Genomic DNA, 27,850 nt, shown 5'->3' with positions numbered 1-27,850 from the left:
TACAAGCTACTTATAACAATTTAATACATTTTATACTATTTACAAGGCCAATAGGCCCAACAATGTACGAGTATTATTTAGGTACTTCAAATAAGGCAATCTGAAAATAGCCTTAGTATTATACAATTAGAGTCATAGTTAAACAGTATGACGAATTGTTTCCAGTGGAGCAAGACTAGGCGCGATTATTTAGTGGCAATCCTTGACAACTCTAGTTGGACTGTGAAAAATGGTGAGGTAAAGATTGTGGGAAAACGGTGGCTCAGGAATTTAGAAAGCGTCCCTTACAAAGTAAAGCATGTGTATCAATTTGACGGATCGAAAGTACCTGATCGATATGAAAAACAGGTACCTACTCTGAAAATATAAAACTAAAGTAGAATGGATGTGATCCAAATGACTTTAACTATTTGTTTGAGAGCGAAGTCGTGGTAAAAGACTATGAGGGAGGAACTCTGAGAGCTGGTAGAAGTTGGTTGGTCCAGAACTGTAGTTTTACAAATTACTTTGAGGCTGGAGGATCTATTTCTATCTGGGAGTGTAGTCATGGTAAAAGACTGTGAGGGAGGAACTCTGAGAGCTGGTAGAAGTTGGTTGGTCCAGAACTGTAGTTTTACAAATTACTTTGAGGCTGGAGGATCTATTTCTATCTGGGAGTGTAGTCATGGTAAAAGACTGTGAGGGATGAACTCTGAAGGCTGGTAGACGTTGGCTGGTCCAGAACTGTAGTTGTACAAACTAATTTGAGGATGGAGGGTCTATTTTGTCTATCTGGGAGTGTAGTCGTGGTAAAAGACTGTTAGGGAGGAACTCTGAGGGCTGGTAGACATTGGCTGGTCCAGAACTGTAGTTGTACAAACTAATTTGAGGCTGGAGTGTCTATTTTATGTATCTGGATGTGTAGTCATGGTAAAAGACTGTTTGGGAGGAACTCTGAGGGCTGGTAGACATTGGCTGGTCCAGAACTGTAGTTGTACAAACTAATTTGAGGCTGGAGGGTCTATTTTATCTATCTGGATGTGTAGTCGTTGTAAAAGACAGTGGGGGAGGAACTCTGAGGGCTGGTAGACGTTGGCTGGTCCAGAACTGTAGTTGTACAAACTAATTTGAGGCTGGAGGGTCTATATCTATCTGGGAGTGTAGTCATGGTAAAAGACTGTTAGGGAGGAACTCTGAGGGCTGGTAGACGTTGGCTGGTACAAGTTGCTTGTCTGGTAATTATGGGGGTTGTAGTCCACAGGGGGCAGCACTGAACCTCCATGACTTACTTTGGGTACACTGCAAAAGAAATAAAACTCGTTAAACCTTGAAATATGCCACAACTGTAGTAATTATATGTTACCCTTAAGTAGCCCAAAGGGAAGAGGCACTATTGGACCCACCTTTGAACTGGAACGTAGGGCGTCGAGTAGACGGATGGCTGGAGGTGGTAACCGTAGTCTGCCAGGTAGGCCGCGGCTGTGGTCTGACCGTATGCCGCAGTTCCACCATACACAGGTCTGACCGGCGACGGACACCCGCTCTCGGCCGTCTCGCCTTCTGTTAACAAGTTAATTTAGTTTTGGTTTGACGGTTGGTGTGCAATAATTTATTAGCATGGACGCATAATCTCTCAATTGCATTGAGACAGGAAACTACAATGATTTAACTGTTTATTTTGAAACTATGAATTCAAAGCAAATACACTTCATTGTATGCACTTTTTTTAAACTTCAAAACTAGTGGAAGTGGAGTACAAAGTTAATTATATGATGTTTGAATATGTAGGATTGGCTTTCTGTTTCCAAATTAGATAATGGATGAAAACTACAAAAAGTATAGATGTCTGAAATAGTTTTTGTTGATATTTATAAGACTCTTGTTCACACATGAGTGAATTAATGTGAGAGTAAATTAGGATCCTTGTCACTAAGAATGATGAGCCATCGTGTCTGCACAAGCAGACTTGGGTGTCACGGGCTGAGCGGCGACCGCTGGCGCATAAAAAAGGCCTTAAGTGTTTGTTCAAGTACGTGATTGAGGGTGAAACGAGTTTGGAGTCAATTTTGGTTACCATTACAGTGTTTTAGTCAATTTATTGTGACCGTGTGAGTCAGTGTTGGGTTGGTGTACGTTATAACTAGTGACTCAGTTCGAACCAGTTTAGGTGAGTATTAGTATGTATATTATTTTATCTATGTCAGTTTGTGATAGCGAGAGAGTGTCCTCTTGTCATTTTGTATTAGTATATATTGTAGTAAATGTTCATGTCAGATGTCAGTGTATGACGGTACCACAGAGTGACAAGACATTTTAGTGCAAGTGAGTGTTTAATCACTTCTTGTTTGATCGAGGAAGAGACCCAGCATTTGTCAGTGCATAGAATTTGAAAAGGTTTATGCTAATGCAAGTGAGTGTTTACGTTAGGTTGGGCTAACTTAATGCGAGTAAACGTTTGAACCAGGGTGGAAGGGCAAGTATCAGTCAGTTCAGGTTATTTCCTAAATAATATAAAACTAAAATAAAACTCTTAATTTTTAAATATTTTTAGTTTTCATGTTTTTTTATTTATTTAATAAGCATATGAATAACATTGTGTCATTCGATTGCTAGTGTGCTATCAGTTTTTGGAGTGATAGTTATGATATGAGTCAATTTGTCAGTTCCATAGAGTTTAAAATGGTTCATATTCATGTAAGTCAATGTGTAAGTTCAATTGAGTGTTTGAGTTATGTTGTGTGAATTCAAGCTAATGTTCAAATCCGCCAGAGTGTTCGAATCAGTTTGTGAGTCCTCAGCTCAGTCGATTGAGCATTCGTCAGTGAGTGACGTACTGCCCCTGAGCTCCGTCGCACAGGAACTCGAGCCCGCGCTTATTTTAGCCCGCCAGACAGCTCTCATATATTACTGACCCAGATGGATGTCTTCTGAAAAACGTGCCAGCCCCTGCCCTGAAAAATACTAATTTGTTGTCTATTTGTTTGGATTGTAGTCATTTATCTCACCCTTGGCTCCTTGGGGACAGTTCTTCCGCAGAGGTGTCGCTCGCTGAGCCAAGGCGTGCGCTGCCGGGCTGTGTAGCTGAGTCATCTCTGGACCGCTGCAACAAACCTTAGCTACAACACTGAAATTGTATATTGAAAATTAGTTATGCAATAAAAACTACTGTAACTTTTATAAAAGCAAAATGTGTACCAACACCAACACAGCTTCTTGTTTTTATGTACCTATCTTTACAAATTTGGTTTCGCCTTGTTGATAAGTTTGTGAATTTAAGTTTATTGTAGTAAACAGCTGTTATATGATTGGATTATTTATGAATAAATCTCAAACACTTCTTAATGAAAGTGGTGCAAACCCCCAAAAAATTATGTATATGACACCAAGACATGTTTTCTTAATTATTTATCTACAGTGGACTTACATTCTCAATATGCAAATAAAGGAATCTCTAGATAAATATTTATTAAATATCAGTATGCACGTAATTGTTGTATGGCATTTGATGTATTCAGTATTTTGTATTAATTAATCTCAAACGAGTTTTTGATAAAGCAGTACAAACCCTAAATTTTTTTTAATGCACCAAGACATATTTTAATTGTATTTATCTGAGTGGGATTTTTATTTTTCTGCGAAAATGAACGAATTTAAAGATAAATGTGTGTTGTATAAAGATTATTGTAGAGCACAGTCTTTGTCAGTAATACACCAATGGAATTTTTATTGGTTTAATTCAACTGGATCGCGCTTAATGAAAATTCGATTAATTTCTTTCAATTTTGGTAGATATGACTTGGAACGAACCCGTCCCACCAATCCCCACAAAAGACCGAGACGCTAACCGTTAAGGCAAACAAAACACCCTAAACAGTTATTATTAAAACACCTTTAATGATCTTGTGGCTGCTGTATTTTTGTATACAAAGAAAATGGAAATAGACGACTGAAAAATTAATAATATCACTGCAGATTCAATGATCTTCAAAAGTTTGTTACATTTAGATTTATTTAAAAACTTAATTGTAAATATATAAACATAAGTAATTTAATATTGTAATATACTTTAGGCGTTGTTTCTCCAAAACAAGTGTATACTGCCTAATAAAACAAAGTGTACATATTTTGATACTTTGGTTGAAAATGATTGTGAATAGTTGAAAATGGCAAGTAAGCGAAACGTTGATTATTTCCGCATGAAGAATAATAATAATCCATTTTTTTATCCTGCACCATTTCGTCAAAATCTACAATAAACTAAGAAATAGTTTTGCAAAATAACACACGAGAAAACAAAAAGTATAAATATACAGACATTACTATCATAGAATTTCACAAGACTAAGGTAACAAACATAGAATTAAGAAGTATTCACAATTCTAATGTAGATGTTAAACAATGAATACGTACATACGTAAATAAGAGTATTTACTTATTTTTAAAATAACGACAGCTGATATAATATTAAACCAATTGTAATTTTGAAGAAAAACTATTATTAATTATCTATTAAAAGTAGCTCTTCTCCAAATACTACGAATATTAAATCGGCTATCAAGTTAAAAATAATAATTGAATATTCAATTACACGGCTACATCACATCATGTTGATTTACAACAGTCCATATTATAGTTGTGTTTTAAATGCATAATACTACATCATTTAGCTTAGGTTGAGCTATGTATTTCACTTTTATAATGTGAAGTTTTGCTAATATTGTAATTACTCATAAAAATACAATTTAACATAGGTAATATTTAAAAAACTAATATTTTAAGCTTTGCATATGTTGATATGTTGTCCTGGGTTATTGGTTTTGTCCTCTTCAGCGAATGTTTACCGTAATGTTGTAATCTTGTTTAGTGAGTCATAGAAATATTTCCTTGTATAAATTATTAGGCCTATATTTCTTGTAATATATTACTTCATCATTACTAAAATTAATTCATTATTCATTAATTACATCATTGAATTGTGTTGATCATAAGTTTATCATTACTAAAATGATTATTTTAAATCATTACTTCTAATTTATTAGAAGTACAACTCTTCAATTTACTGAGAGGTTATGTATCATATCAATAAATAAATAATTAGTGAATTAATACTTTGCTTTAAACTTCTGATGACACGAAAATTCTTTCCGATGTTTATTTTCACGTTACGATTGTCTCGTACCCAGCATTGATAAATAAATAATAAGGTAAAATTGTACTTTTATTAACCCAAATTTTTTTTATAATATTTATTTGGCATATCAAGTCAGTACCACAAAATTAAAACACCTGATCAAGAATATTTTACACATTTTAAATCTTACAATCTAACAAGTAAACACAAATATTTGTCAGTACAATTCACATCTTCCACAACGCGTTTCCTCGCTAACGACGTGATTAAATTTAACCACCATCCAATCCCTGCATCGTATGTTTTCTCACACATTGCTGGGAAACATAAAGTAGCTGCAAGATATTAAAAACGTCAACGTATAAAACCAGCAGTCAAAATAGAGAGGAGTGTGAGGTAAATCAACCGTGTCGTTGACAAAGACACTTATTAAACCTGGGGACTAATTTATGGGATGCTGGTGAGATAATTTGTGTCGGTAGCCAAAAGTTGAGCGACGGTTCCAACTCGTTCCCCGACTGACGCCGGTCGCCGTAGTCGGCCTCGCAGATGCAACCGATTCTATCCGATATTTATCGTCCATCTGAGTCAACCATTTGCCAGACCCTCATCCAGTCGAAGGTTTATCGCTCTGTGCTCTGTTATTTACTTCAGACTGGTACTGGCAAGGCTGTTTATTTGATCTAAAAGTGAAGAAAAGATCGTATTGCTACGATTTAGACAAATTGTGAACACTCAATAATCGAATTTAAATTTTCAAAAAGGGTTGACAAATTATTTTGTGACAAAAAGTATGTTTAACTCCACAGAAAAAATGTAGACTTAGTGACCAGCTAATGTGTTAGTTAATTTTCAAAAATGTGTTTAAACTTTTAATCCATTTGAATTGTAGATTTCTGAAAAAGGTAACTCAAAAGTAGATGTAATCTTTATGCAATAGTTTATTTATTTGTGAGGGTTAAAAATATCATTTGATGTTCATTCGTGATAAAATGAAATAAAAAATACATACTGCCTGTGTTCTATAGACCATTTTAGATTTTAACAAATCTATAAAGTAATGTTGTTAGAAAAGTAGGGTCCTAGAAAATTAGTTTTAGGCCTACACCTTTATATTTGTCATATCCTACGGAAAATTGGTTTACAGAGAATTTTCATTTAGATCTTACTTCATTGCAGTTTCTTCACTTTATGAATCTTTACAGTAATTAATAACATTGGATCAATCCTTATCGGACAGTTTTTAGGATTCTATAACACAAGTACAAGTAGCCTACAATTAAATACAGGGTGTCCGGAAATTTGGTAAAATATTTTAGTACATGATTTTAGAGGTAAAAATAAGGTTAAAATGTTTATTCAAACAAATGTCCTCAAGTGCTTAGTTTTCCGTCTGTGTCTGTTTTTGTTTTTATACATAATTTATCAGATCTAACAAACCTTCAGAGGTATTAAATCTAAAATTGGTATGTGCATGTGGAATAACAAGATGTAATTCGATATAGAGTATTAAGTTTCTACTTTGTACCATTTCAAAATGGCGACCGTTTTTTGTTTTTAAGGCTAAATGTCTTAAAAACCATAAATACAGGATACAAAATAGTTGTGAAATTTTATCCCACTACTCTGATAATATGATGATTGGACAACTAACAGTGGAGAAATTGCAGCTCTTCCGAATAAAAACACGAGCATTTATAGCATGCAGTTCAATTTCTGGACACCCTTGTATAATTTTTACAATTTCTTAATTCCATAAGTAAAAAGTCAGATGTAAATATGCAAACGGAATGTCAACACAGTTAGGTGAGCTGTGGGAATATAGTGGGTGCCCTGCTGGGTATATGGGCCACCCTGTTGGAGGAAGGGCACACGGGCACACACCCGGGCACCCCCCGTCGCCGCACATGCCCATATGGGCACACATCTGGGAGAGGAATCTTTGATTGATGCAAATCATGCAAGATGTGGTCCTTGCTATATGAGATGATGGCTCAAAAGATTCATTTTAAAAGTTGTGTATTCATTGAAAGTTGTAATTTCAAATTCACTCAAAAAGACCAATGATCGTGGTTTACTTCATTAAAAAATGTATGAATTAGCTTTTATGTAAGACATAATAAAATACTGTCAAATATGACTATTTGATGGTAAACTCTAGGCCATATACCTCATCTAAATCCTGTTCTACGTACAAAAGTATTTTGCAAAAATTCAATTCCAGAATGTATAAGAAACTGTGTTAGAATTGTTTCTAACACTGAGAGACTTAGTTTCTTGGAAAATATAGGGGCTTTCACAAATGTTTTACAATATGTAAAAAAGACATAAACATGTTGATAGTTATTAGAATTCACATACGACTTAAACTGTTGGTTTGGACTTAAACTATTACATTTAAATTTCATTTTATAGTGCTTATAATTGACTTTTACTCGTTTATGTTCTTGCCCTATTGCGAAATCTAGAAGCTATATTTTTTCTCATTTACACAAAATTACATGGACTAATTCTTGAATTTGGCTGGTTTATGTATTAATGATAAGTTGTAAAGGGGGTTTAATGAGCAATTTGAAAAATAATTGTTGTATCCTATCAGCGGGTACTCCAAAAACATCTTAATTGCAATTTTACCAATAAATATATTACTAACATTTTGGAAATTTAATATGAATTAAATATGCCTCAAAGTCTATATAACCAATGATGTACTTACCAGTCTTCCTGATCACAGTCTCGGAAACCCTTAGCAAAAGGATTGCTTGCTATCTTCAACTGCGTTATCTGTAACACAGGGCAATTATTAATCATTAATAAAACCTACCTCAGTACTAAAGGGTGTCCCAATAAGAACGCCGGATTTGAAATGTTAACAAACCATATATTTTCTCGCTAAATTTACAATATGAAACATGAATCTTAAAGCATAATATCTCCGATTAGTAATTGAGTATTATGTCTTGTAAGTGCCAACCTGCTGAATACTGACAAGCTCGACATCTCTTGACAAAGTTTTCCATCACTTTTTCACACACTTCCTGTTGAATTCCATTAATGGCACGAATCATTTCCTCCTTCAAGTCTTGGATTGTTTGAAGGTTATTGGCGAAAACAAGCGACTTTAAATTAATATCCCCAGTATAGAACTGAGCCAATTTATTCGAACTTATAAACCAATCTTCGGACAGATGGATCATTTGGTGCATTGTCCCGGCCGTAAATAGTGCGCAGCTTCCGTACTTGTAGTGCACTTTAACTATGACCACGCGTTGTTACGTCGTGTAGCGATTCATGACTACAAATTGGACCTAATACGGGTAACATCGCTGATAATTTGGGAATTCCTATTGAAATACAGATAAGATAAGACGCTCCTCAAATCCGGCGTTCTTACTGGGACACCCTATAATAGTATATTTTACCTCTAGCATGTAAAGTGACTCTTTCCAACCCGAACTCAAGTTTCCCACTTCTGTGGTTTGCCTCGATTGGAAAATAAGCGAGGGTTTAAAAGACACTTTTTGCCCCTATAATGAACATCAACATTATTTAAGCAAACTAAGTTAATAAAAGGAAAATACTTTTCATGCAGACAACTATTAAAACTATTTCCGTATATTGTATTCAATTTTGCTTATGCAAACAGTCAGTTGAGATAGTGATTCAATAATTTCCTCTATTACGATTGTGTTAGTGTACATTGTACTATCCATATGTAATCGATTTAAACAATCGATATATACGTTCGATACATGAGATTGCTAACAATTGAAATTTATGCTGAGTTAACAACTGCTGACTTTTACTTCCTCTAGGGATTTAAAATGATTTTTATTCCTTAGGGAGAAACAGACCAAATTTAGACGAACAATGCATGTTTTAAAAAACGCCTGTTTTTTCTACAGTATGACAAAAAATTAATTTAGAGTCAATTCCCTGAATGAATTCATTTAAACTCAGTGTTCTGCAAGTGCTCTTAAGACTTGTAGCACATGGATAAACTTCAGTAGGCCTACTTATTAACATATAGTTTTGGAATTCTCTATATGTATAACAACTGAAATGGCTTTTCATAATTTCAGGACTTAAAAGAGGTGGTTACACAAAATAGTTTAGTAAGTACGGAAAAACTATATTAAACATTTAAATAGTTATACTGTATGTATTTCTATGGAAAGACAGCTCAAACATATGGATAGTTCCTATCAAGCTATTATCAAAGAGCAATATTTTTTACTTCATAAGTGTACAAACGGTTTAAGAGTGGGCAGTATCAGTCGACCATATTGGGTTGATGTCCCTTAAGAACAATGTAATCGTTTGAACCATATAGCGCCGTTATTTGTTTTAACATAGATTACGTTTGATGTGTCATTGGAAAGAAAATACAGTTCTACAGGGTTTTTGCTTTTTATTTTTTAAATTAAAGTAATATTTAAATAATTATAGTAAAAATACGCTGGTTTAAGTTTACAATTTTATGGAGATAAAAAAATGAATATTTGAAATTCTAAAAGCAAACCCCCTGCAACATTTAATTAATTATCGAATAAAATTTGTTTTAAGAAGATCCGACGCAGATTCCGAACTACCTAGTCATTGTTACATCCCTAAAGAAACATTGGCGAATGGCTAGGTTTGGGTTCAGATGATAAGCTCAGAAGTACCACACTCTAACCATTGAGCCAAACCGAGCTCCTAAAGTAATACTACAGGCCGAGTATAATAACAATGCAGGGTGCTTACCCTCTGGTTCTGGTATGCAGTAACTGCAGTGAACCTCGTCTCCGGGAAGATGAAGGTTTTGAAGTTCTGGCAGCCAGGAGCTACAGTTTCGTCCTTAGAAGGTACGTATATAACATGGAACCTCGGCTGGTACTTGTGCATAGAGTTGAGAATAATCTGAAACATCGTCAAATAGTTTATTCCTAGGAATCCTTATGGTTTTCATGTTAAACTGACACGTATTAGATCTTTATGTATGTATAGTGGACACCAGATACGCAATCAACATACATTGAGTGTTGTGGACAATCTTTATGTATGTATAGTGGACACCAGATACGCAATCAACATACATTGAGTGTTGTGGACAATCTTTATGTATGTATAGTGGACACCAGATACGCAATCAACATACATTGAGTGTTGTGGACGATCTTTATGTATATATAGTGGTATGTATGTGGTTGTTTCGTCCTATTGAGTTTTCTGGTCTAGAAAGATTTTCTGGACAAAATGACCCACATAATAACCACTTCATGTTTAATTTTTATGAGTGCAGGCCTTATTTATGGGTATTATAATGAAATATCCATTGACAGAAAACAACATTTATCAGTATTTAAAATAATCTTGACCTTACCAAGAATAGTTAGAAGCTGTTTAGTGTACAATTTTTTAAAGCGTGTTTTCTTCCTTTACTTATTTTAAAAACAGGTTGGTAGCCCTTTTAACTTTGAACTTGCTCGTTAACATAGGCGTTTTGCCTGCGTGTAATGCAAATGTATCTCGTAAAACAAGGCGGACGGTTTAGTACATGAACTCTACTGATATGAAAAAATAAAGACATAGCTGCTTTGAGTTTGTTGCTTGTTATTCCCAACTTATAACGAGGTCATTACTAGTTTGTTTACAAGGTTCTTAATGCACTAACACATTACAATGTAACAAATACTTGCATGGCCGTTATCGTCGAGCTGGTTGTTGGTGAGCTTGAGCTTGTCGAAGGAGATGACTTGCTTGGTCCACTGAGCCCCCGAGGCGGGTGAGTCTGGGTGTACGTGGACCCTTGGGGGGGAGATGGGGTCTGCCTTACCCGCCACTACCCATGTCGAGCTTTATGGAAAAGACAAGACATAAGGGAGTTGTACAAAGTGATAGAAACAACAATTTTCATTATTCAGAATGTATATTTGACTTAAGTACACTTATTTGTGGTGTTTCGAAACTCCACTGTCTCTAAAAGCTCATTTGGGAATCGCATAATGTGTAAAAGATGTAGTAAGAGATTAAACATCAAACATAGCTAAACTGAGTTTCAAATGCATATAGGCATCACGTAATGGCATCCCTCAAATGAACGCCTCTATAGAAATGTTAGACTATAGAAAACAACAGTCCTCAAGTTTAAAGTAATCATCCACGAATCGTGCATCTTGGAGATCTGTATTAGATGAACAAGGTGATGTTTTGACTGATTGTGTCGAATCGTCATCTGTTCTACTACCTTTTACCGTCTTAGTGAGGACGAGTTAATGCGTGGTGTGACTAGCATCATGACGCCCGAGCAAAAAAAAACAAAAACAAAAAAACGGATCGTCGACTTTCAAGTACAGTAATTCTAATGCGACGGCAAATTTATTTAAAATTGCCCTATCCGACTTTATTTGAGGCGTAAATTCAGGAAGTATCATTTTAAATCTATTGGACTATTGATGTTAAATATATGCTAATCACCTAGTCTTGAACTACTAGTATACGTCCATGCAAAAGACCATTGACTTAAAAATTTTGGACGTGGTGTTCAGCTGAATTATGTAAAATTTACAATATATTTCCAGATAACTAATACAAGCTTATGGCCATTGTTTCCAGATTCCTTTGGCTGATAACTCGCAGCATGATTCGTTACTATTGTAGCACCATCGTTAACACATGATGCAAGATTATAACTATGAATATGAGAATACAAATAGAATTACAATAGATAAATAACCAGCAAATATTAGCCGTGAGAAGAACGATGCATTAGTTCACTCATTTATAACACCATATCCCAACTTTAAGTTGGTGATCCGTTGCGTAAGGTTATGCAGTATTTACAAGATATAGATAATAGATCATGAATCAAAAGTGAGCAGACTTATTACTCTGTACGATGATTATTCTGTATACAATGTTTAAGTGAGGTGAGCATACGTAAAAATGGGCAAAATTTTGTACCTGTGGAAAGCATATCTGTATCTCTTGTCATCCACGGGGACAAAATCCATCATCAGCATGTACTCTGCCGTCGGCTCCAAACCGTACAACCGCGCCTGGAAGGTGGGGAACATCCTCCTGTATTGTACACAAATAGGTTAAATAGAAAGAGTGCACGTTGATTAAAAAGGAAACTTGGAAATAAATAAAAGATTAAATAACTCAAAACATTTCAAAAACGAAAACGTCGACGAAGAACGTGGTTAAATGCCCAGTTAATGAAATATGTTTGACATTTTTTGCATTCATAGAAATATTAAAAGAGCTGTGAGAATGAACAAAGCATTTGGTGAAAGACAAAATCGTACATAGTAAGATATAGGTAACAACCACCTGCCCAATAAAACATCATACAAATTACTGTCAATAATATCCGTTAATAATGTCCGTATTAGTTCTTTTTTTAGAACAGACTTTGAGTCCTGTAGATAGAATATTTCTACTTGATGAAACTAGTCACAAAAAATAACTGCATATTATATAAGACCGTACTAGGTTTTAAACAAATATAAGGATGTTTGACATAAACATTTACATAGTTATAAAGATCGTTAAAATAATAACAGGTAGAATATAGCCATTAACATAGTAGAGTAAAGCATTTAGTATACTTTGTGAGTACCTTATGCTTTAAAAATCGATATTGAATTAGAAATGTTATTGGGATACGATACCCAAGACTTACATAAACTTGATGTTTAAGTTTGTTTGTCAAATTGTATTAAAACCATAATATTTGTGACTCAAAACCATGATAACTTTATAAAATCTTGAAACCATTTTGTAAATGAGGGATTTCGTCGGGAAGGACTTCCACAATCAACATACGATTTTTTTGCCGAATCCCTCCTTTCATATCCTGGAATAAGTTCCTTTCCAGATTCATCTAACTACCAAATTATACTTTAATCAATACGCAAAAATTCCCATAAAATACTATATTGATCTACCCATCCACTTTACATCTTTAAGTAACCCCTACGTGTATTTTCAAATCCTTTGAACTATACCTTGCGACCCTACTACTATACCTTGCGACTATACCTTGACTGGGCCTTTTCATGTTGTGTTACTTACTGTTAGTTCAGTCGTTTCGATCAATGACATCCAAAATAATTTAAGAGGTTTGGATCATTATCCCATTAAAAGATTTTTAGTTTCTTAAAAAAAGCACTGGCGAAGACAATACAAACTGGGCACTGACCTTCCGGCTTTGGTGACGATCATCTCTGTGCCAAGGATGTTGAACTCCTCCCAGAGTGACTTCATCTCCAGAGATGCCGTCACGTTAGCCAGCCGAGGGTGGATCTCGGAGTTGTGCTTATCCGTCCCGGGCTCACCTTGGTTGACGCATGCTGGCAAAACACAAAGATACCACTTCAGGACCAAAATATAGATTGGAAGGCAACATGCAGGTCGAATGCTTTTCCGGTTGCAATATGATTCGAGAAGATAATTAAAAATGGTATGTGGACAAACTGTTTCGTCATTGAAAAATGACTTAAAACACCCGATCTTCCGAAATTTCCAAACTTTGGGTTCGTCAGTTCAAATTGATTGAGCCTTTTCATGGTTAGGCTTTCTCAAAATAAGCACTTCTTTCCATGAAAACTGACGTTTTTGCTTATTTGACGAGGGAGGGGTAACCAACAATTATCATTTTGTAACATATTTATTCCTTTTAACAGACTGAATACATAAGCTTAGATGGTGTTTACTATGAACACCTTGGTTTAAAGGTTTAAAGGAAAATGAAACGATATTGTTTACCTAATTTTGTCAGCGAACCAAATTAATGTGCTAGAACCTGGTTGCTTAGCCTCGTTATGTAAATTGAGAGAATCAGTTTTACATAAATCTATGGTACAATTTCAAATTAAATTTGACTTTGTTTCTGATTGTCAGTGGCTATGATATTTATAATGATTAACTTAAAACATTAACATGTAAATCTTATCAAAGCCTTGAAGTGGTACATGAAAATCATTTAATATGACAAATTGTAATTACCAATAAACAATGTTCTTTGTTTCAATTAGCATGAATGTATTAAACGTGACTATAACGTGTTAAGCATACTTGAAATGAATGGCATTTTTTTGGAACGAAATACAATCAGAAAATTATAAATCGGATACACAGTCGCACCACGAACATTTCGATTATTATATACGTGAACTCGTAGAATATTTTGCATTGAACATGAGAATAAGAGAGCACAAAGAAAATGATCATATAGTAAAACTTGTCTTCAAAAATTACCTGTTCAAACAGATCCTACTCAATTGTCGTGAATTCTCTCTTTAAGGATAAGTGAGGGATTATCTATCAAAATTGATTGAAATTTTAATAATCAGTCAAAACATCTAGATCTAGGAAAATCCTTGAACATCGAAGCCGTTCGAAAAGGTTGGACTCAAATTATCTTCCTCAGATCTTTAAAATGTAAAGGGGAGCAGACTGACGAAGAATGTACAGAAAAAGTCTTGATGTAGACTATTTGTACCGAACGGGAATGGGGAATGGCATGCATGCATAGGTGCCAACTGATTGTTGCACTAACCCATGCATCACCCAATTAGTGCTACTAAATATATCCTAACGTTATCCTAACGAAATAAACGTTGTCATTGGCTGTTCGTTGGCAGCTCAACTGTTTTATACCTCTATTAGTTTGTACATTCAGTTTTAATACGTTGGGAATTATACAATTTGGCAATAATTGATCAATACTTCCACATTTGTAGCATTTTTATGCTTTTATCCTTTACTTACATTGAAACTGCTATCACTGTCTGTTGATTGATTTCCACTTGGTTTAGACCTATTTTTAAATTTAAGTTATCTTGCTAACATGAATCAACAAAATTACAAAGATTGGTATATAAAAAAGTCAAAAATGTCGGTAGTGCTCATAAGTCTTATTAAGTGTATGGACTATGAAAAGAACTTTTAACAAGTCAATAATGTGTGCAATTTCAATTAAATTTCTGAATTGATTTTATGTGTGCGAAACCGTCCGTGGTATAATTGACATATTTTCACCACTGTTATTAATATCACATGACTTATCTATCTGTGACTTTAGATCCATCTTTAATGACAATACCATCGTGAAAACTAGTTAGTACTTTGTAAGAAGCCATTCAATTAAGAAACCAATTACCAGGTTTGTATTGTTATTAGAGTATAAGTAGATTTAACAATTTTTCAGATAGTATCCAAAAGTATTTTTTTCTGGACATCCAGTGTTTAGTTTCCGTTGCAAAAAATAGTTATTGTCTACTACGTATTATCTATTAGGCCTACTATATTTGCAACAAATGTTATCCTTTACTTACCCACTGAATTGATGTGATAATCAGAACAAATAAACAATAGGCAATATTTTTTGAAAAAAAAAATTGAACAACAAATCCTTTATCAGAAATGTTATAGACCCTTGACAAACCTTTGTCATTACCGTCACCAATTGAGATGTGGACGCTACTATACATATTTTTCCAAATATGAGGGAAGGATGAGTGTGGTAGAATGGAGTAGGATGGAGTGTGGTTGTATAGCTTTGTTTCCATAGCTATGACCATTATCAAAAGCCCAACGATCAAAAACAGCTGGGTAAACTTTGGAAACATCAAAAGCTTTTCTTAATGTCTCAGGATTGAGTCGACAACCTTTTGTTTGTTAAACCTTTACCATCGAAATTTGTATCAAGACTTACACGATATTTGTTTTAGACTATGAAATTAGGTTCAACGCTTATAGAATAAACTCTAAAAGTATGGTTTACCTACAGAAATTCACTTATATTGATCGTTAAATGGAACAGCAACTTAGTACAAAAGATTAAAAAATATCTTGTACAGTTCAGGATGGTAGACCCTTACCATCAACAGTGTTCATCTGCGCGAGATGAGAAGACAGCCACGCCGAAGCCGAGGACGAAACCGCGGGTGTGAAAGGAGCGCAGGCGGGGGAAGTGTAGGGCTGCATACTCACTACTCCATCTCACTGTCCTCTGTAACACAAATTTCAATATATAAGGTGTTTTTGGAAAAGATTAACAATGATCGGTTACACTCATCTATAGGAACAAAAATGTCTCTATGTCTCACATATAGGGTCTCCTATGGTTGTCAACTGAACATTAAGTTATATTAACAGAATTTGTGAACTTAAAAATTGCCTGACATAATGGTACTTTCCCGGCTGTGAATTTAAATAAAAGGCGAAAAGGAAAATCTTGAAATATAAGGTTCTTTCAAAGTACCTAAGTACCAGTGCATGGAAAAGTTGGTCAATTTATAAATCATATTTTCTTCAGTTTATGTTTACAATTTAGTAGATCAAACCTATCTTAACATAACTAAGAATCATCATCATTATAAGTTGGGTTTGAGGTTTATTATTAAAGATCGTCTATTACCGGTATAAAGATTTAGTAAATCAGCTATGCTCATTATTCCCAGACAAGGTCGTAGAGCTAACGGAAACGTCCACAATGTATTTTCCGAATTTTCAACTGATCTCCAAAAACATAATGACATATTTTAACTACTAGCATGCAGACAAAACAAAAAAATATCGAACTACTTCGGACTGCTCCCTACAACGGGTTCTAGATACATTTATAACACTTGACAGAATAGATTGTGTTATTTGACGCAACATACTGCATCAAGGCACAAAAATATTTAAACTCTAGAGCCTTAAACTCTAGAGTCTTTTTTAGATATTTAGAGTTTTTGGCCACTGTTGTAGACCTCTTCTTTAAATGATTGCTAGCGGTTTTTTTTTCAGAGAAGTACTCTGATGAGCAGAATATTAGATACTCCAGACATTAAGATTGATAGGTTATATATAATGTAATCTCAGAGTTCCATATGTATTTTAACTTTTTGGGTTATTTCGAGGAAAACCTTTTTAGAGTACTCGTCACAGAGCCCGTGAAGGCCCAGGCAATTGCTGTATATATAACATAAACCTTCTTTCCATTTAGCTGTACTTTCCTGTGGCGCTTTTTGTCAAGCTGGGACTCCACCTGTAGTTTCAAGTATGAATATTTTAGAGTAGTTACCACCAAAGCTGTGAGGGGCCCAGATATGATGGGTAATATTCTTCCCTAGACAAGACCGCTGTGGTTCACATATGGCAAACTCTTCAAGTAATATTGAGAAACTAATTTCCTCGTGGCGTTCACTTTTGGATACTGAAGTAGAAATCCCATCCATATGAACTAGTCCGCAAATTTCGAATTTTAAAAGAGCATTGTTTTGTGAGCCAGTCACAAATTGCGCTACTGTCTAAAACTCTTTTTTTACCTGACGTTTGTTTGTTTCTGAGATAGTTCACGATACATAAAAGATGCCACAGCTAACAATAAGTCGTCGTATCAGTTTAAATAGGTTTATCATTTCGGAAAATTTGACAGAAATCAGTAATATACGGAATCTGTCGGTGGCTCACGTCAACTACGTCCATTTTGATTATATGTGAAAATTTCATTACGTAGGCCAGAAGGTGTCAACCGAAGTGATTTTTCATGTTGTACATGTTTCAAGCCATTACAGCTCATCATCAGCAGCATTATACATTATTCTCATAAATTCATCAGGCGATGTTTGTCGGATATTTACAAACACTTATGTACATACAGAAGTAAACATTATGTGAATAACTTAACCAGTGTTTACAAATTTTCGAACACACGTGTGTACCTAGCAAACTGGAAGACATTCGAAGGCCTACTGAGGAACATTGGATCGTGACGTCACTGTATCAGCTGACTGGAGGTTCCTATTTCCAGTTTTGCTACCTAGTTCACAGTTCACATCGCCTTATAGGGTTTATGTAAATAATTGATGATGATGATGAGCTGTAATGGCTTGAAACATGTACAGCATGAAAAATGACTTCGTTTTACACATTCTGGCATACGTACGTATATGTAGATTTCCACTTTAATTAAATTTTAAAGGTGTCAAGGCTGTTCAATTAGAAACAAGGTCCATTTTGACTTAACTGACGACAACTTATAATGGGGTTGGTATGTTCAGTTATATCAATAGTTAAAGCTCGTGGTCACTAATGGCGCAAGGGTATTGGAGAATAAGTATTATGCAAACCTCCTCCCTTTTACACAATCCTACTGTGGACCCTCTTGTAATGTTTCGATTCCTCGGTTATTCGAGCAACGATATTTTCGAGTAGTCACCACCAAGATGTCGAAATCCCAGGAATTAAACGTTCTCCCAGTTAAACAATTCTTCTACAGCACCTCTGGTAAATCTTGAATCCCTCGGTTAATTTCGAGTGACGATATTTTCGATTAGTGGTAACCAAGATTTTGAAAATCCCAGATATTAAACATGACTGTGGCTCCTCTTGTAATTTTCAACTCCTTGGTTGGTTTCGAGTAACGATATTTTTGTGTAGTCGACACCGAGATATTTTAAAAATCCCAAACATAAATCTTTTCCCAGTTACACAATTCTTCTGTCCTCTTGTAAAGTTTGAACTCCTTGGTTAGTTTCTAGTATCGATATTTTCGAGTAGTCGCCACCGAGGCTGTGAAGGAGCCCGGAGATGAATGGCCAGCAGAGACCATTTGACTTCCAGCGCCGTTGCCAAGCCAGATATCAACACCTCGTTTGTTTCGGTCGACTGCCGGCCAGCCCTCTGTTATGACGGCTCATTGGATAGTGTGTTTAGTTTAGCCACTACGATCCATCTTCCAGTAACATGCTTCGAAACGAATTGCTTTCTTTAATTATCCTGTCGGGCCGAGAATACGGGAAAGTGTCGCAGCGCTTTCGTCTCAGTTGATCTTTTGATTAAGTTTAATTTGGACGGAAATGGTTCGGACATTCGATTTATAAAGATAGAATCTTGCCTGCATACATACGTATAATAGCAAGATAAAATACACTGTATGCTTTGATCCAAACTTTTTCTAATCTATTTTAGATACAGTTTTAAGTATTTTGTATAAAGATGAAAATATACTGCACAACACATGTTTACTTAAAATATTTCATGTATAGCATTTCCAAGATAAATAAAAATCAGAAACATGCTTGAAAATTAAGTTGTATAACCACTACCAAAACGATTCCCACAGTAAAACAGTTATTTACCAAGCTTAAGATTCAAAACAATTATATGGCATTCACACACACTGGATAATAGCATTAAACGCATTTGTCTGGAGTTTAAAGTAACTTTTTGGTCTAAAAATAGACTATGGTTTGCTATAGAAAAATTCAGTTTAAAAGTATCTGACTTTATTTGAAGAAAAGAAGATGTAAATCATTTGACTTGTATCAAAGTCTTTACATTAGATTCAGTCACATTCTATTTAATTGAATGCCTTTTCGTATTATTTTTTGTTTTGTACCCAGGACTTAGCTCGTTAGAGATTTTTATAGCCGAACGTACCTCCTTCAACAATAGAACAATAATTCTACACTATTGCATCAATATTCTTATCGGACCATTTTCAAGAGTTTTACTTTAGCAACTGCCCAAAAGCTAAAAGTGTCCTTGAAAATTCCAGGTACGATTCTGCAAAGTGTGTTACTACTGTTCTAACACATTCAAATATAGCCTATTCATATGTTTTTAGATATTAGACGAATACATGTTTCTTTGTAAATGTCATTAAGTATTAGCCGTTTTTAATTTCAATGCTGTACAAACAATTAGTGTTATACAACATTGAACGAATAATTGAAGTATGTTATTTTTAAAGCTGACTTCTGCAACAGTTTACATGAGAACTACTAGGTTTGATATTTCTCGATAGTTTACACATGCTGTACAGCTTGAGGGTGGTTCTAGTTTTAACTATGTAGCCACGCAGTCTCCCGGCGCAGGATGACTTATGAGCTAAATGTCATCAGGTCAACGGAAGGTGGAGGTGAAGGGGGGGCGGGAATCTCCCAGAGGGTTGTGTGAGTTATGGTACAAAGGAGTGAAACTATTAAATTAGCTGGTACAAAACTGTGAAAATAGCATTGACTAAGTTGACAGGTTTGAAATGTAAGGCAAACTAAATTTGAAAATGACTCATTGTCCCACTAGTACGAAAACTTTTACAAGAGTAGAAAATAGTTTACTATAATGGTCGATATTGAAATTTAAGTATTTTATGTTATAGTAAATAGCTAAATTCCAAGTTTATATAAAATATATTTTTTTAAAGACTGAATTGTATGAGACTTTGATTGCAAACCATTTAACAAAATATTCAAATGTGTTTAGGACCAAAAAATCAAATGTTATAATAAAATGACCAGCCGATTGCAAACTTTTAGAAGAGTGTCTACTAAAAAGGTAAATGTTGAGACGTAAGTATTAAACTTTGTAGTAAATATGCTGAGCTAGTACAAAATATTATCTTGTATTATTGAATATTATAGAACTTTGATTGCAAAACCATTTGGAAAAGATATTGTAAGATGTTTTAAACCTACCAAAAAGTAGAATGATATAATAAAATGGCAAATCGAGTTGTATAAATTTTTTCATGGTAGTAAAAAATAAAGATTTTAATACATTGTAACACGTTAATATAGAAGTTTGTAGTGGATTACCGGGTGTTGTATAATACAGACCGAGTCGTATAAAATTTCTATGCGAAACACTTTTAACACCCTAGTTAAGGTTAAAAAGAGTTAAAATGAATTATTGAAATATGTCCTGTATAAAGATCAATATTATATCGATCTTTATATGTAACTTTGGACAATCTAGAGGCCAACCTACATAAAAAAGTAAGTTTAATCGAAGTAATTATACGGATAATAATCTAAACCAAAGAAATCAAAGACGATAAGTTTTGTAATTATTACAGTATCCACTACTTTAATTGTATATGAATAAAAACATTAAGACCACTATTGGGTACTATAAGACAGGAGTGTATAGACTGTACTAGGGTCCATAGTGAATGAAACCGGGTTAAAATAGCTCAATCTGATCAGGTTCATTATGGACGGAATGTAAGCTGATAAAATAATAGATCAAGAAGTCAAATGTAAGCTTAAGTGTTTCCAGGAACACTTAATACTGTAGGTGTTTATAACTGTATATGTCAACAGTAATGATTTATTTACAGAGCTTATCACTTCACCGAGACAAGTACGAAATTGCATATTTTAGGCTAAGTATAAGTGGTTGAGTGGGAAAAGTCTGGATGCTTTGTGTAACCTGTTTAGCGAATTTCCCATATGGGGAATAAGCTATTACCGTAGGTCTCATGGTAAGGCCTGGGCCTGGGCCTGATTTATTTTTCATTTTGATGTCCCCAGAGGCCAAAAACACCACCATATATTCAAATTCAAACACAGTATTATATATGTGTCCGTTAGCAAGATAACTCAAGCAAAAATGATCCAATTTTGATGAAATTCGGTAAAAACGTGTAAACCTATATACATTCGAACGAGATCGCAAACCAGCATGATCGGACTATGGGAACGGGGGTTTATGGGGAGTTGTATGGGGTAAAACGTGTGGTTTTTCCATTTTGACACTAAAAACATAAATTTGCAATTTCTTTTTAAACCGTTTTGTAGAGCTTAAAACAAACAATTAAGTACAGAAAAGTGTTGTCATGCGTTATATTAATAAAATTGCGTTTAACTTAATAAAAAACTTTTTAGAAAAACTGTAAGTTTAAAATTTCTATGTTATTCTTATGGAGAATAAACAAACTATTGTAGTTTGCTTGTTCATGACCACATTTTGATCAAATTTGGAAAAAGTATTTCTTTCATACTATACTAGTATCATTCAAACATAAAAACACTTAATTAATTATCTTCCCTGTGGCAGCAAACCTCGTAAGTACCTAAATATGACATTTTAAAGGAGATATTTTAGTAGAAATCCAATTAGGCAAATATGGAAATTCACTTTGTCTGCAGGTTTGCTGTGGGGTATTATTGATTAAGATCAGCTTCTTTTTTTGTAACTACAATGTAAAATGCATCCAAGTAAGATAAATAAATAGAATATGACCTAAAGATTTCAGAAAGATTTATAGGTTGTAAGTTAATTATATTAGGCTATACGATTTTAAAATTAAATCCACGAATCTATATCTATACTTATTTTATACGCAAGCAGTATTTTTGTGACAATTACTCCTCCGAAACTACTGAACCGATTGACATGTTTTTGGTCTCATTGGAAAGAGCGTAACGTCAATTTGTGCAGGAAACTATCTTTTTAGGGAAATAATTAGAGAGTGAGCCCCTGGGGCCCTTTAAAGATTCGTATTTCTCCATAAGATTAACATGGGAAACAAAAATTGTTATGAAACTCCAGCTGTTGTCAGAAATTAAAAGTGAGAAGAAGAACATAATGTCGTAAACAGTCAATAAGTTTGCTAAATTAACGGTTTGCTACAAACATTTACCGACTTGGTTGAAATGAAATGTTTACTATTTGAATTTGAGTTGGCGTAAATATTACAATGGAAAAAAGCAAGAGAGCCTGGATAAATTGATATACTAAAAAGAAAACTGAATTAACACTGTGCTGCATTTCTATCAATAGTAGTAATCATTGAAAGAGCCGATTTGCAAACTATGGAAACATAGGAAAGTCATAGAACACCACCAAGGAGAAGAAATAGAAATAATGTTTCTTTTATTTATAATCGTTATTATGAACAGCCTAATGCAGCTATGAATAAGGCTATTTGTATAAAACACTATAAACAAGATCAGCTTTTGAAAAATGATAAGATATTTACAAGAAATTGTCATTATATCAATCTCTTATGTGCATCATTAGTATTTCCAAAATCTTTGAGTCGAATATTTTAAAGTCATCAGAAATTATGACTTTTATTCGTTTAAAAATAACGCCTGTAATACTTAGCATTTGCTCGAATTCGAGCAACATGGACACTAGTTATACTAAAAGTGATAACATGGTTATTTTCCACAACATTCATTAGTGCTACAGTTTTACTACTTTTATTAAGGAATACTGTATGTTTCAACTTTCAAATGAGAAATTAAAAGCGTGATTAAACACCAATAATTTTTAAGTTAAAATTTTTCCTAAGTATTTTTACGAGGAAATTAGTGTAGCTAAATTTGGAATTCAACCATACGCAAGCAAAATCAGCATTAACCTGTCCCTTAAGATATATCTTAATTGAAAAATAAGTTTAGGGCTCGCGTTATTTGTATTTAAACCATTTAGAACAATTTATTTTCTGACTATCTGTAGCAATCAATTGGATTGTTTCATAAAAATAATGTTTTATGTAAAAGTAGTCAATTTGTTTGAGTGCATTTCAAAATGGCTTTTGATAACAGGGTCAAAGCACGTTTATAGTTAACTATTATTATTATTATTTTGGACTGGAGGGTTTAAAGTTAAATACCATTCACGTTAAATAGAAACAATGTCACGTTTCAGTTTAAGATCGTAAAATGTGTACGATAAATTCAATAATATAGTTTAAATTTTTTAATACGCTTGCTCTAAGTAAATATTATTATTATTACTATATATTATTACTATTATTATTACAATATTTTACCCCGCTTGGAAGGTAAATCAACCGTAATTCTTTTGGTGCGGATCTAATAAAACCGATCTTATTTTTGCTACTAAAAAAGAGCTACTTATGTCAAAAAAATATATGAGGTATTGTATTAGTCTTCTAGAGAGAGGTACAAACCCAAAAATTTGCTTGTTCCATCACAATATATTCGAAGTAATTTTATGCAAAAGAGCGAAATATGAGGCTCACGCTCATCTATTTCTAACCTAACTTATTTTTACCAAACAAAAAGTCTTTAAAACATACATTGTTATACTGGTGTAAAATACCATTTTAACTGCTATCCGCAATCGCAAGTTTGGAAAATCTCGATAGTTGCAAGAATAAAGTTCTTGACGCTCATATTTACTATAGCGACTATTAGTATTGCTTTACTAAGAACTTCTTGGGTGGTTTTAAGAATAATTTTAGAAGATTACTTATTGTTGAATAAGGCTTTTGGTCAATATCAAAACCACGTCATCACTATCCAGTGTGAAATTACACCAATATCGTAAACCACACGCCCCATGAGCCTTCACGGCCCATGCGACGTGCACAAAAGGTATAATTTTTACTTACTTAAATCGAATTATTATTTGTATTACAGTTTTGTCTTTGTTTATATTTTGAGTAGTATGTCAAGCTTATGATGTAGTATTTAAATAAACATATTCACCGCACCGGGTTTGACATAAAACTACAGCTACAGTAAAGTCCCTGAGAAGTAGTGTCTCGCATATTATTATTGGTGAAGCGCCCGCTTAACATATTACTTAGGTGAGTATGAGAAAATGTAAGCTGAATGAATCGTTGTTGTGTCTGATATGAATTATTTATTAATATTACTAAATATCAGTCGAACTATTAGTACCGTAAAAGGAAATAGGTATACTCACGAAAAATATTTCGCAAGTTCTTTCATTCGTCTAAATAGGTTACTAATAAGATAAATCACGTTTTAAGAGGTTTACCTAGCAGGTTTTATTCTTTGCTTTCACTTAAATTCAAAATATACTGCTTCCTTCACAAAATTTACATTTTTAGAAAATTATTCACCTTTTGAAATAAAATTACAATAATTGCTTGGCTACATTTCAATTGATATTTGATGATCGTAAAGATGAAATTTTAAAATACTACACAGTTCATGGTAGTATTGGATAATATAAGAGCAACTAGGTTTAGCTCAACCATTTATAATGAATTCTACCTTAAAATACTAAAATTTGGAACATAAACTGAACTAAGTACTGTAAGGGGAACTAATGCTAGAAAATTTTAAGCTATTAATTAAAAATTGAGGTTTAAAGATATATGCAGTGTACATATAGTGTGGGTTTCATAGTCACTTACCATAGGTAATAAAATATGATCTAATAATAAGTAAAATCATTTATTTTATAATATTTATAGTTATTGTTATAAAGTACCAGCGCCAAGTTATATTAAACTAAAAGTAAAAACAAATTAAAACACACTAAAATCAATGCATGTAAGCGCATGTTTGTAAATTAAATGTTAATAAAGTAGAATCCGATCTAAAGAAATACTGACATTAATTCGGTTTTTACGAATATAAACACTAACTAATATTATTTTAATTTTAAATATCTATAGAAAGGAATCTGAAAATTAAAATATCTATATTTGTTTATAACTAGGTGTATTATAAATGATAAATTGCGACTAGAAGGTAAATGTACAATATCAGTACATAATACGTAATATAGAACAATATCTCTTATTGAGTAAGAGACATACGCGTATTCATAGCGATCTGCAATTAATTTAAATATTATTTATGTTTTCAATCAATTTAAATCAAGTAAACTTTAGTAATACTACTAGTGGAGATGCGGCGGTATAAGATCTTAGAACTCTCAAAATCCAGGGTGTATATTATACACTAATCCAACACAGATTTGGATTTTTTACTCCTAATGTTGAAGTCAAATTAAATTCAGTGTAAATAAAATTCAATAAATGAATGAAGTTTTGGTATTATCGAAAGGTTGAAATAAAAAGTTGTATAGTATTTTTAAAGAGTAATCTTAAATATTTGGATTGAGAAACAATTTCACAAAACGTTATAAATGTAATAACTTCTATTAAAGAGCCGAATCCCACACATTAATAAAAATGTATATGTTTTAAACATCCAGGAGATACACTTTCTAAAATCCATATTCTAGTATTTAAATCTTATGGAATAAGAGACAATTAATATTAAATGCAACGCTATAGCGGCCGCATATTCCCGTAGTAAATACTTCGATAGTAAATAAGTATTAATATAAATGAAAGATATTATCATTTATTAAACATTAATTTAACCTTCAAATTGAAGTTTTAAAAAAAATATAGAAATATATATTTTTGTTAAACAAATCACCTACTTTTTACGCTTAAAACACCTCAAAAGACGTGAAGGTATTTGAAATTCGATTTCCTAAATCTTTTGGAACAAATCTGGAGAGTTTAGCCTGATGTATTTTGTACTTGTACTATTAATTTCAACTTAATACAACACATGTTTATATCAGAACGCAACTGAAGATCGTCAAATAATATAAAAATTAAAAGTATAAAATTAAGTATGTAACAACTATTATTATTCTATAAGAATAGTAATGCCATAAAAAGTCAGGGTTATAATGCCAGAGTATTCACAAAGCCTTGTGTTAGCAATTCGATTAATCGATTTATAGTCAACTTTATATTCACATTTGATGCAATATCAATTTTACGCTTGCCATATTTTATCAAAATAAAAGCGTCATATAACAGTATGTAGTATTTAATTTGGTGAGGGTTTTAACTGAAGAAAATGCCTGTAACGTAACTGAAAAATTTTTTTACTGACTAAATCCATGTATAACGTGTGGAAAATTTTATATAAATTAATCTTTTTTTTAAAGGATATTCACTGAGAAAATTGTAAAATCAGTTCCGTACAAAGTACTCAGAGTCTGATTTCAATTGTTCTTCTAGCAACACTTAAACCGGTAGCATATCAAGGTATTGTGTATATATATCTTGCTGACGCCTATTGGGAACTTGAAATACAGTTACACATTACATATTTATATGTATGAAAAAGAACTTTTTAGTAATAGTCAACACATGCTTACTTTTATATAAAAATTTGAAATTACTGAATAAACCGAAAAATTCAATCAACAGGAATACATTTTTTTGTAACGTAGTTCATAGTATATTTTTTTTATACCCGTACTATAAAGTTAAATTTAAAATCTTAATGAAAAGATCAATATGCACGCTAAATAAAATTGAATGCATGCCTTTATTGAATATTATTTTTTTACAAATGTGAGTATGTATGCTTTGAAAATATATTTGAGCCAGTTGAAAAAAAATGATACATATCTTATGTTCTGACAAACATTTAAACAAAATTGGATCATTCAATAGGCAGACAACTTTTACGAGAATATACTCAAAATCAAATATAAAACACACCATAAGTTAAATTATAAATTATTTAAAGCGTGAATTTACAAACTTTCATAAACATATTTTGTTGGTTGCATTACAAATTATTGCACTAACAAAACCCGAAATCCAAAAAAACTTGATTATTCAATACAGTAGTTACGAATAAATAAATAATAAAATAAATAATAATAATAGAATAAATACGTAGTAAAATAAATTAAATTTTGAATGTTTTAAAAATTTGCATTTTTGGACTTTCGAAAAAATAGTTTTCAAAATTGAAACTAAACAACACCTAATACCCTAACAAATGAAATGAACGAAAATTAGATCACTCAATGGACAGAAGAGTTAAGCTATCATCGGCAACGCGTCCAACTCCCGGACGATGACAGAAAGGCGCAGATAGAAGTGGTGCTGAGAGTAGGCTTCGGACGCGCGCAAACAGACCCTAAACAGTGGTGAAGGATAAGTGTAATATTTGGTGAGAAAATGTAATGTCAATTTGCACCTTGTAGGCAGCAGTCAGCTGTAGGGTAGGGTGTCGGGTCCGACCAGAAGCCCAGACGATCGACGTTTTTCGCACCACCGTTCACTTGTCACTGCTATCGTTCTCTCTTCTCTCGACTAAACTAACTTTTGACTTTTTTGTTTCCGGATGAGTTTGAGTGGTGAGAGAGCCCAATGGCGGTAGGGCTCCGCCCCCGGGCCCCGGTTGGTCGGAAACCACA

At 33.4% G+C, this 27,850-nt stretch overlaps 1 protein-coding gene across 1 annotated transcript; it reads right to left on the bottom strand.

Annotated features, from left to right (window-relative positions):
- On the bottom strand, positions 1 to 27,850 carry LOC128982822 (T-box transcription factor TBX1-like). The gene is made up of 10 exons (XM_054401839.1): positions 27,631 to 27,850; positions 15,982 to 16,112; positions 13,299 to 13,449; positions 12,056 to 12,172; positions 10,792 to 10,948; positions 9,857 to 10,012; positions 7,827 to 7,894; positions 2,985 to 3,079; positions 1,383 to 1,539; positions 1 to 1,278 (listed from the first exon to the last, which is right to left on the bottom strand). The coding sequence occupies exons 2-10, from the start codon at positions 16,085 to 16,087 to the stop codon at positions 1,128 to 1,130; spliced, it is 1,158 nt and encodes a 385-aa protein (XP_054257814.1). The 5' UTR covers positions 16,088 to 16,112; positions 27,631 to 27,850; the 3' UTR covers positions 1 to 1,127.

This window comes from Macrosteles quadrilineatus, unplaced genomic scaffold (genome assembly GCF_028750875.1).
Source record: "Macrosteles quadrilineatus isolate MER2022 unplaced genomic scaffold, UCM_ALF_1.0 Scaffold_1__1_contigs__length_201487025, whole genome shotgun sequence".
NCBI lineage: Eukaryota > Metazoa > Arthropoda > Insecta > Hemiptera > Cicadellidae > Macrosteles > Macrosteles quadrilineatus.
Note: the sequence above shows the minus strand (reverse complement) of the source record. Positions and strands in the feature narration are given on the sequence as shown.